General features: G+C 35.4%; 1 protein-coding gene across 1 annotated transcript in view; it reads right to left on the reverse strand.

Annotated features, from left to right (window-relative positions):
- Positions 1 to 12,141, reverse strand: part of TOP2B (topoisomerase (DNA) II beta) — a 67,305-nt gene that overhangs the window by 17,980 nt on the left and 37,184 nt on the right. The window contains 11 exon segments of the mRNA NM_001258386.1: positions 1,138 to 1,229; positions 1,373 to 1,568; positions 2,823 to 3,023; positions 3,612 to 3,746; positions 6,184 to 6,415; positions 6,971 to 7,119; positions 7,321 to 7,442; positions 10,156 to 10,180; positions 10,183 to 10,269; positions 10,363 to 10,455; positions 10,791 to 10,900. Of these exon segments, the coding sequence (NP_001245315.1) occupies positions 1,138 to 1,229; positions 1,373 to 1,568; positions 2,823 to 3,023; positions 3,612 to 3,746; positions 6,184 to 6,415; positions 6,971 to 7,119; positions 7,321 to 7,442; positions 10,156 to 10,180; positions 10,183 to 10,269; positions 10,363 to 10,455; positions 10,791 to 10,900 (1,442 nt within the window).

The raw sequence follows: 12,141 nt of genomic DNA on the forward strand, positions 1-12,141 counted from the left end.
TTAGGGTTTAAGAATGCAATAAAACACACTGAAAGGAAAAGTCCTTGAATCATCTTAATTTCGAACACTCCTCCCCACCCTGTCCTACTCCATTTTCCTCAATGAATAAACAGATTATCTTAATACGTAATTACTAAATATATAATTTATTCTAATTTTACTCACTCTAGTATATGGCATTCTATTGACTGTTCAAAATTGAAAAAAACCTAAATAATGTAAATGAAACCAGTATTTCAGTGCAGTTGGATGAAAAATATAAAAAACATTATGGTTGAGAACTCATAAATGTTGGGAAGTTTAAAGTTTCAGCTCAAGTTATGTCACATAATCATAACTATTTAAAGACAGTAACATCAAGTGTGTGTGTATATACACACACACAATATTCTAATTAAGTATTATTTCCTTTTATACATTTGTGTTCTCAATCACAATGCTGTATTGCCTTTTTAAATTTTCATTTAAATCATACATAATATCAAGAAGCTAATTCTTGAGAGGAATCCCAAAGTTTCAATATTCCATTCACTGAATATTAGTATTCTACAATCCAAAATGGACAATTTAATTGATAAAACATCAGATTTTAATCTGAAGTTCCAGGGTTTAAATCTTCAGCTAAAGATCAGCTATAGGTCAGAGCACATACTTGGTGCTCAATAAACATTGGTAAGTAATGAACATTTTATCTCTAGTCTTGCCAGCACAAACTGAAACCAGATCAAGTGAACGTGACTGGATACCATATGGTGACCATAAGCTGACCAGGGAGAAATGTTTTACGAGCTACCAGTATAGTTCCCAGACAGTACACACACACCTCACAAAGCACTACCACAATAGTCCTTTAACGGCAGGCTCAGCAAAAAAGCTGAGGAGACAGAGCAACCTTCTCAAACCCAGAGTCACGTCTCTAGGCCCTGGCTGGACCACAATGGCAAAGTGCTTTGCAGTGAGTATGCACTGCAAATTCCTGTACCATATCTGTTTTGTGAATTAACAGAAGACTTCAGTCTCCAGACTACTTAGCACCTTTAGCAGTACTAAATTCAAAACTTAGGGGATGGGTTTTTTATTTGCTTTGGAAGTTGTTTTTAAAAGCTTCTCTGAATGTCTTGTTCTGCAAATGATTACCTTTTCTTGTGCTTCTTTCCAGGCTTTCACTGGGTCAGATTCATAACCTCTCTGGACTAACATTTGAATCAAATCTTTCTTTGACCTATTCTCTATGTGAGGGAAAAATAAAGTTAGGATCAAGAAAAGAGATTCAATTTGTATTTGTTTATATTCTACTGATAAAAATGTCTTCTATTAATTAAGTTTTTTTCCATTTTAACTAATGTTCAAATTTTTAAATGTTGCATCTTACCTATAGTAATTTTTCCTTGTATCTTCTCTAAAATGAAACGGGCTTGATTGTTAAGCTTTGTAGATTCTGCTCCCAACATTCCTACAAGCCATTCCTTACGTAAACCATAATAGCTTAATCGTAAATCAAAGAATTCTTTCAAAATATCTTGCACAGTTTCGTACTTCTTCAGACATCCCATATGATCAAAGAGTACCTAAGCAAACACAGTTTTTGTTGGTATTTTTAATTTGTATGATATCTACAGTACTTAAAATAATCATAATACACTTACATGAACACATGCTGCCCCCAAAAGCCAAAACCAAATTTATTAAGCACGTTTTTGTAAATATTCCTTTGGTGACTCTCAGAAATGGATAAAATTCTCAAAACTATGAAAATACTTAAAATAGGAATAGGAAACAAATGGCAGAAACAAATCCAACTAGTATCCATAAAATAGGAATAATTTTGAAAGATAAAAATAGGTCCTTAAATAAAAGGTCTTAGGAGTTCCCATCGTGGCTCAATGGAAACAAATCTGACCAGCACCCATGAGGACGCATGTTCAATCCCTGGCCTCGCTCAGTGAGTTAACAATCTGGCATTGCTGTGAGCTGTGGTGTAGGTTTCAGACACGGCTCAGATCCTGCGTGGCTGGCTGTGGCATAGGCCAGCGGCTACAGCTCTGATTTGACCCCTAGCTTGGGAACCTCCATATGCCATGGGTATGGCCCTAAAAAAAGACAAAAAAAAAAAAAAAAAAAAAAAAAAAGTCCTTATCTAAAACTATAACCACCTAATTTTTTTCAAACTAAAAAATAAACATTCTATCTAAGTTTAAAAATACTAAAGTTCTCTCTCTCCCAGTTACTAAGGATATGTGCATTTGCCTTTCATTTTTTACCAATGTGCTACAATTCACTCAAACTTCAATCTGGGGGGGATTTTACTTCTCTTTTTTCTTCTTTTTCTACCAGCCTTGCTTGGCAGGTTATGGCACTTTTTTGTCAGTCACTGATATTGCTGTATTTCTTATACTCTTTCTAAAAGCTAATTTGGAATGGAACAAGGATAATCATATATATTCGCTTTTTACCTTCCTCCCCAATTATACACATTTAATAAAGCAGATTAGAATTATGAGACTATAAGTACTCCACAATTAAATGCTAATAGAAACAGGCATACAGCCCACCAAAATCCTGCAATGACCACTCTCATAACTTTCATTCAGGGTGTGAAGGTACATGTATCCTGTGTGTTCAAGCCTAGATGCACAAATGCAGAGTTGCAATTAGAGTAGAGGATACCTTTAGAGGAAAAGGAATGTACCTCTAGATTCTTTAGCAGAGAGACAGAGGGGAAACACAGACTTCTACAGCCACTCCCATCATGCAGTCAACTATAAAAATCCAACTTACAGCATGCAAGAAAGGTTAAATTCATAGTAAATCTAGTCAATTACCATGGAATTACAAGTAAGAGTAGTTTGAAGTTTAAAAACTTTGTGCAGTCCAGCAGCTTCTGCTTGCGCTAGTTTCTCCTCAGTCATTTTCACCACAAATTTCACAGTTGTATCAGTATGATATTCTTTATAATCAGAAATTAATGCTGGTGTTTTATCTGTTCCATTTAGCATAGGTTCTAAAACCTGTTCTTTATATACCTAGAAAAGATTTAAAAATAAATAATTCTTTCATGGCACACATTCATGTTCTCATACCATGAAGTTACGCAATTTTTAAAAAACTCTCAATTCCACTGGGGAGAAAAAGAAAAAAGCTCCATCCCTATTATATCCTGCCCAGTCATGATAGCACACAACCCATGACCTCAGTGGGAAAAGCAATAATGGTAATGGTCTGACTGCTCACACTCAAGGGCAAGAGGATAGAGAGAACAAAGAGGATGACATCAACTAGAACTGACGAGATGAAGCCCACACTTTTTCATCTGATGCTGACTGACGTGAATTTACTGACCACACTTACAAGGGTTCAAAGCACATGTTCTTACATAGGAGTTTACTCATTTCAACATAAAGTCTTTTTTAAACCTAATTAAGTCATTCTACATTTGGGTAAGTTAAACTTTTAAATTACCTTTTGAATGGTAAGCACAAATTCAAATGAATGAGTCAAAATGTATATGGGACTGTGAACACTATACAGACTCAGGGCAAACAATGATGGCATCATATTCTTACCAGAAAGGAAGTGCCCTCCTCACAGGCAATTCACATACTTATACCAACCTGTGTCCATGTTCTAACTGGAAGCTCTGTAATCTCCACTGTGTTTCTATCCACCACAAATATTTCCCCACTGACTGCATATTGATTTTGACCAAGTTCTTGGATTGTTCCTTTAAAGTTTTTGTAGTTTGGAAGCTGCAGAGGAAAATAAAAATACATTAAGGCCCTGACTTCTCACTTTTTGTTTTTGTTTTGTTTTTGGCCCCACCTGCAGCATATGGAAGTTCCCAGAACAGGGACTAAATCTGAGCCACAGCTGAGACCTACACCACAGCAATACCAGATCCTTAACCCACTGTGCCATGTACAGAACTCCCCTGCCTTCTCACTTTGAATTCCCCTTAGTTGAAGTTCTGTTGCTACTGATAGGTTCGCACAATTGAAACTAAATCCCTCTCACCCACACTAGGCCCTCTCCAAATAATCACTCAATCTTGAGTACACATCTCAACATACCCCAGACTCAAAACCTTAGCATCATAGTTCCCAGTGTGGCCCAAGGATCCAGAGTTGCCACAGCTGCAGCGTAGGTCACAGATGCAGCTCAGATTCAGCCTCTGGCCTGGAAATTTCCATATGCCATGGGTACAGCCAAACAAACAAACAAAAAAAAACCCAAAACAGAAAAACCTTAGCGTCATCTTTCCTACTCTTCCGAGAATATTACTTTTTTCTTCCAACCTATTACTTCCATACTTATTTCTCTGGAAGATTAAAAATGCTTTAAATTCAAAATCCTCAGACATTACATTAAATGCCTTCCACAGTCTGGACCCAATCTAGCTTTCCAACTTCTCTCCAATGATTTGCCTTTCAGACATGACTCTTCCTCCACATTTACTCTTTGATATTTTGAATATTCACTATCACTCACTCAATCCACCAGCTGTGACAATGACTCAGCTCCCCACACCCCACTGATCTTTATAAATCTTACTCAGCCTTCTCAGCCTAATTACGATTTCTTCCTCTTCTAAAATTCGTATTTGTTATTTTCACTAAGAAGTTAGGGATACATCATGGGACATTCCTTCTGGCACACTGAGCAAATATTAACACCTTTTGTCACTGTAAACTTCATGCCCAGATGTCTTGCCTTGACAACATATTAACTTTTTGAAAACAGGAACAATAGTTCTTTATCTCATCACTTAGTACAGTATCATATATAGAAGATACATATATGTGTGTATACATATGAAACAGGTAATAATCAAATACACTAAGCATTCGAAAATGTATCTGAAATGCATTCTAAAATGTATCTGAAACATGTAATGATCAAATATACTAAGCATTCTAAAATGTATCTGAAAAGCTCTAATTATGAAAAGTAGAAATAGTATGTATACTTGTATGTGCAACTTGGTCCCCATGCTATACAAAGGAAAAAAAAATAAATAAAAATAAATTAAAAAAAAAGAAAGACAAGCAACACATGGGGAGAAAATATTTGCAAAACACCTATGTGATAAGTACTTGTTTCCAGAATATAACCCCTGCTCAAATTTCAATAATAAGAAAATGAAAAAACTAATTACAAAAAAAAAAAAAAAAAGTAAATTGATACCTTGGTTAAAGATATTTTAAAGTACTTTAAAATATTCAGGGGAAAAAAGATTTTAAATCATAGTCATCTAATTTCTTCCTTTAAAATATAAAAATTAAATAAAACTTAAATACATAGAAACATTAAGTTTGCTTCTAATACATGAAATATTTTTCATGTTTGCTTATTTATATTTTCTACAATGAGTACTACCATTATAATAAAAATAATAAAAATATACTTCTATTTTTGTGTATCATGATAAATGGAAATCTCTGATTTAAATCATGTATAAGAGTGTAAGTTTTTTAAGAGGCTTTTCTTGGAAGAGTTTGGGGGAAGAACAGAACACAATGAGTGACATAAGGAAAAGGCAAAACTAAAAAACATGGGGATATATTAAAATATATATAATGTGTTTTTATGCATTCTGACAACTCTAATATGATTCAGAAGTTTAAGAATGATAACAAAATGGCACATAACTTTGTCATAAAAGCCTTATTTTTTTTTAATTTAGGTTTTTTTTTTTTTTTTTTTTTTTTGGTCTTTGTAGGGCCACACCCATGGCATACGAGGTTCACAGGCTAGGGGTCAGATCAGAACTATAGCTGCCAGCCTATACCACAGCCATAGCAACACGGGACCTGAGCCACATCTGTGACCTATGCCACAGCTCACGGCAACGCCAGATCTTTAACCCACTGAGTAAGGCCAGAGATCACTCATGGATACCAGTCAGGTTCGTTCCACTGAGCCTCGACGGAACTCCATTTAGATATCTGAAAGCCTGAAATAGGGTATTGAAAATTTCAATAGTTTCTCCCCATAAACTTTATCTCTAGGCTTTCTCCAAACTGTTTATCTTTTACTGTAAGCACATATCAAGTTACACACTAATGGGGTCTTTATTGTTTACAATATGTTCTAAAATCAAAATGGCTCCATTACTTTTCTAAAATGACTGGCCTTTGCAGTTCACACATTTCTTTAAAACAACAATATTAAGTTCTCCAGAATTACCATGGGATGAGGATCCAAGCCATCCAGCATTCGTCTGACATTGTTCACAATTTCCCTAGCATCATAGTTGGGTAGCTTACATGCCCATCCTGTACCAATACCCTCAGCACCATTTATTAGAACCATGGGAATTATGGGAATATACCACTCAGGCTCTACACGTTGATTATCATCATAGAGGAATTTAAGCAGGTTGTCATCCACAGCAGGAAAAAGCAGTCTTGCTAAAGAGCTAATAAAAGGAAAAAGAAAAACATGGAACATTGTCATAGCTTTAGGGAACAAAACTTTATACATAATTACTTCATATCTCAAAAAAAACTTTTAAAAAGAAAGCATTTTTAAAGAATTTTGGTTACATGTGCTTAATTTAAACTTAATAAAATATACCTAATGTTATCACCAAATACATTTCTCTCAGACACAAAACCAAAAATAAAATAGCCCTATTTGACTTGTGTTACTGACTTACCTGCCTAAGTTCTTAGCACTGACAAATAACTTTTTCAGGATTTCCTCTTATTCTGACTAAAACACAGAACTCATGTTCAGCCTAAAAAATAAAGTTGGGTCAGAAAAAACCCTTACCTTCATTAGAACTGGTTTCACCAATAATTCTTAAAAATTGAGATGAACAAATTTCATTCCATATGTGATCAAATAATTTGAAACATTCACCCTCAACATAATACCTAATTGTGTCTCTCCATAGTTACAATTTTATTACACATTTCATTATTTCCAATAAACTTCAAATAAAACTTTATACCCAGGCATCAGCAATTACCTTAACATTGTGAAAATATAACGAGGGCTTGCAGCATCTTTGCCACCATGAAGCCGAGTTCCAAACTGACCGATAGGCTGAAGCAAGTTAATGTTGTTACTTCCCACAAAGTTCTGAGCCAAATTCACAATAGTCATCATCAATGCTTGCTATAGAACAGAACAGACAGAACATTAATATTCTAAATTTTATATATATATATCTTAATTTTTATTAAAATCCAAACTCTCAATTCTCTTACATTTCCAAAGGCCTTATAAAAATATTTTATTATGTTTAATCTATCATTCTAGTACCATCCCTCATGCCAATAAGTATAGTTCTTAACTAATTCCACTCTTAATGCTTACTTCTCCATGATGATAAGCAGACATCTCAGCAACAGATCCAGCCAACTGGGCAACTTTTACTTCACGTTTATCATTCCTCTTGAAACAGGTAAATAAAACTTTTCGTTGGCCTGGTTTAAAGCCTGTTTTTAAAAAGAACAACCTTCTTTTAAAACTCTACTCAAGCTACAGTTGTAGTTTATTTTAGTGATGACAATGTTCTGTATGTTCAAGAGTAAAAAGAGTTTGCTTCTTGAAAAATAATTAAAATTGTTTACTTGACATTTTGTAACAAAATGAGTATATACTCATACATTTTACACAATCTCAATCTATTTCAAAATCAGATACCAACTGAAAAACCCCCTTCGGGTCTTAAATAACTGTTCGGTGGCACCAAATTCCGTTTGTAGGAGTTCCCAAATGCTCATATGCCCAAAATGTCAGTTGATTAAAAGTGCCAGCAAGCCATCAATGAGCCTGAAAACTATTATTATCCTAAATTAGGAAAACTCTTATAAAGAAGAGATGTGTTCTTCTAGTTAAAAATGTAGGCTTTAGAATCTTACCTATCTGGATACTCTTCTCAACTTGGCCATGTGACTTTTCACAACTTATTAAACCAGTAAGTCTCAGTGTCCTCATCAGTATAACAGAAATAAAGGGTGATCATAGTATTACATGAGATAATGCAAGCAAAACACTCTGCTTCCCTATCTTTCTTCTTGATCTAGGCCGATGAGCAGAGTAATAAGCTTTTCAGTATACGCTAGCTAACATCAGCATCATTGTGGGCTCAGAGCACAGCAGAAACAAGAGGATGATAAAATCTGGCCAATTTTCTTAAGAATTTTATCTAATTGAGGAGGCAATATTAAGACGAATAAAAGGCATACAATTATTGGCATAGAAATTTATAGACATCTGAGACCAATTTAAACACGAGTATCAGAGAAGACTTCAGAGAAGGATGTAACTTAAAGCTAGAACTAGATGGATTAGTAGATCTGTTACTATCTGAAAAATCAAGGTACATAAAAATTGACTAACTTCTTTGGCACAGCAAAGGAAACCAAAAAGAGAAAAAAAGACAACTTACAGAATGGGAGAAAATAGTTTCAAATGATGCAACTGACAAGGGCCTAGTCTCTAAATTATACCAAAAAAGCCAACAACCCAATAGAAAAATGGGCAAAAGACCTGAATAGACATTTCTCCAAGGAAGATATACAGATGGCCAACAAGCACATGAAAAAATGCTGAATATCCCTGATTATTAGAGAAATGCAAATCAAAACTACCATGAGATACCACCTCACACCACTCAGAATGGCCATCATTAATAAGTCCACAAATAACAAATGCTCGAGGGGGTATGGAGAAAAGGGAACCCTTCTACACTGTCGGTGGGAGTGTAAGCTGGTACAACCACTATGGAGAACAATATGGAGGTACCTTAGAAATGGTACATAGAACTACCATATGACCCAGCAATCCCACTCATGGGCATACATCCAGACAAAACTTTCCTTGAAAAAGACACATGCACCTGCATGTTCATTGCAGCACTATCCACAATAGCCAAGACATGGAAACAACCCAAATGTCCATTGACAGATGATTGGAATAGGAAGATATGGTATATATACACATGGAATACTACTCAGCCATAAAAAAGAACAAAATAATGTCATTTGCACCAACATGGATGGAACTAGAGACTCTCATACTGAATGGAATAAGTCAGAAAGAGAAAGACAAATACAATACAATATCACTTACCTCTGGAATCTAATATATGGCACAAAGAAACCTTTCCACAGAAAAGAAAATCATGGACTTGGAAAACAGACTTGTGGTTGCCAAGAGGGAGGGAATGGGATAGATTGGGAGCTTGGGGTTAATAGATGCAAACTATTGCTTTTGGAATGGATTAGCAATGAGATCCTGCTGTATAGCACTGAGAACAATGTTTAGTCACTTCTGATGGAGCATGATAATGGGAGAAAAAAGAATGTAGACATGTATGTGTAACTGGGTCACCATGCTGTACAGCAGGAAAAAAATTGTATTGGGGAAATAACAATTAAAAAAATTTTTTAAAAAATCAACTAACTTGTTAAAAGTTATAAAATCAGGAGTTCCCGTCGTGGCGCAGTGGTTAACGAATCCGACTAGGAACCATGAGGTTGCGGGTTTGGTCCCTACCCTTGCTCAGTGGGTTAACGATCCGGTGTGTTGCCATGAGCTGTGGTGTAGGTTGCAGACACGGCTCAGATCCTGCGTTGCTGTGGTTCTGGCGTAGGCCGGGGGCTACAGCTCGATTCGACCCCTAGCCTGGGAACCTCCATATGCCGCGGGAGCGGCCCAAAGAAATAGCAAAAAGACAAAAAAAAAAAAAAAAAAAAAAAAGTTATAAAATCAAAATCAAAAAGCTCTAGATAGAAAACTAAAATCTGCTCTTGATTACTAGGTAGCCATTTCTAAATATTTTTGTCAAATTAAATAAGTTAAAAGCATTAGGTTTTTGGGTACTGAGGATTAAAGGCACTTTTAAAATTCAGTCTCTAATAAATACTTTAGAACTTATCAAAATCACATTTTACTTTCTAGTTTAAAAGTCTCCAACAACTTGGGACAAAGGCTTTAAAAATTTGCAAGTTAATTTTCTTTAAAAACTCAAAAACGGTTTAAAGGATTCAAATTAAAGGATATAAAATATTTCAGAACTACTAAACCATCTAAAGATCAATTTCAGAATTTTAAAATTTATTTTAAGGATGGCTTTAAGCACATGGAATTAAAATCTACCCAATAACATACAAAAAATGAAAAAGATTCTTAAAAACTACTCACCATCAACCAGAGACGGTATAGATCTTCATTGTCTGAGTTTGAGAAGAGAATCAATTCCTTGTTGATGAAATCATTGTAAGTCAAATGCTTTGTTGCTGTACCATATAAAAATTGCTGAGAGAAAAGTTATATGGCAATTATGTCATTATTGCATGAATTTTAGTTTCTTTCTCTTTCTTCCCCCAGACATGATTCTTTAGGACTAACCTCTGGTAAGCCATGTAATCTACGCTGTCTCCGATCTTCCATAAAATTTGTTAACCATTCTTTTCTGTCATCGATCTTCTTTTTACTGAATGCCTGAGAGATTACAAGTTACAATTTCACACATTAAAAATAAAATGAATTTCATTACAAGATTAAAATTTATAAAGGCAAATAACTATTAGTTTCTGGGAAATTAAGGCTTCTTCTAATATGCCTTTATGAGAAGTACACTTGAACAGAGTTCTTTGAATTAAAGAGCTATGAAGGCAGGGCATACTCTGGGGTGATGAGGAATGACACCAAGATTAACTAGGTTGGGCAGGAGAATTCAAAAGAGACTTGTCACAGACAACCAAGATTGGAAAGAAAAGTTAGACAGAGAAAGGGAATGGATATTAGGAGAGACTTTTAAAAATTAGCTTTATTACCAAGGTAATGGCAGCATCATCTTCAGGACCAGCATATCTAAATAAGATGCGGTGCCTTTCCATATCAGCAAAATATTCCTTTGCTTCCTTAGCGGTACTGGTACCCAACCCTGCACAATTTTAAAAATAAAAGTGAACATAAGCCAAACACTGTATGATTTCACTTATACGTGGAATCTAAAAAACAGATAGTGATAGAGAGTAGAATGGTGGTTGCCAGGGGCTGGGAGGAAGAGGGAAATGGGGAGATGTCTGTTAAAGGGTACAAACTTTCAGTTATGAGCAAGCTGTAGGGAAGCTAATGAACAACATAATGCCTCTAGTCCATAATACTCTACTGTATACTTGGAAACTGCTAAGCAAATAGATCTTAAATATTATTGCCACACAGGGAAAAAAAATGTAGCTGTGAGACAATCAGTGTGTCAACTTGATTTTGGTAATCATTTCACAACATATACATATATTAAATCATCATGTTTACACCTTAGCCACATACAATTTTATTTTGTCAATTATACTGCAATAAAGCTGAAAAAGATTTTTAAATCATGAACATCAATGATGATCTAAAAGCACTAAGTGAAAAGCAGATGGATCAAGCTGGCAATGCCTATACAATTACAAGGAAAAAATATGACAAGAGAAACAGTATGTTAAGGTTTAACAGAATTATCAACTAAATGCAATGTGTGGATTTGCTTATCCTCTGATTCAAAAACAGGGGGGAAAAAAGCTGTAATGGAGTTCCCTGGTGGCTCAGCAGGTTAAGGACATGGCATTGTCACTGTTGTAGCTCTGGTTAGCTGTGGTATGGGTTTGTTCCCTGGCCTGGGAACTTCTGCATGCCGTAGTTATAGGGGAGCAAAAAGAAACTATAAAAAAATAAAAAAATAAAAAAAAAACTTTTAATACATTCAGGAGAGTTGGTTTTTTTGTTTGTTTGTTTGTTTTTGTCTTTTTGTCTTTTTAGAGCCTCATCTGCCACATATGGAGGTTCCCAGGCTAGGGGTCCATTAGAACTGTAGCCACTGGCCTACGCCAGAGCCACAGCAACGCAGGATCCGAGCTGCGTCTGCGACCTACACCACAACTCATGACAATGCCAGATCCTTAACCCACTGATTGAGGCCAGGGATAGAACCCACATCCTCATGGATGCTAGCTGGGTTTTATAACCATTAAATCATGACGGGAGCTCCACATTCAGGAGAATTTTAACATGGACTGAATATTTAAGGTTATTAAAGAAAGGTATGATAATGGCATTACAGGCAAGGAAAAAAAAATTCTCTTAGGGAATTTCCACTGTGGCTCAGCAGTAACGAACCCAACTACTACCCACGAGGAT

Source organism: Sus scrofa, chromosome 13 (assembly GCF_000003025.6).
Source record: "Sus scrofa isolate TJ Tabasco breed Duroc chromosome 13, Sscrofa11.1, whole genome shotgun sequence".
NCBI classification, from domain to species: domain Eukaryota; kingdom Metazoa; phylum Chordata; class Mammalia; order Artiodactyla; family Suidae; genus Sus; species Sus scrofa.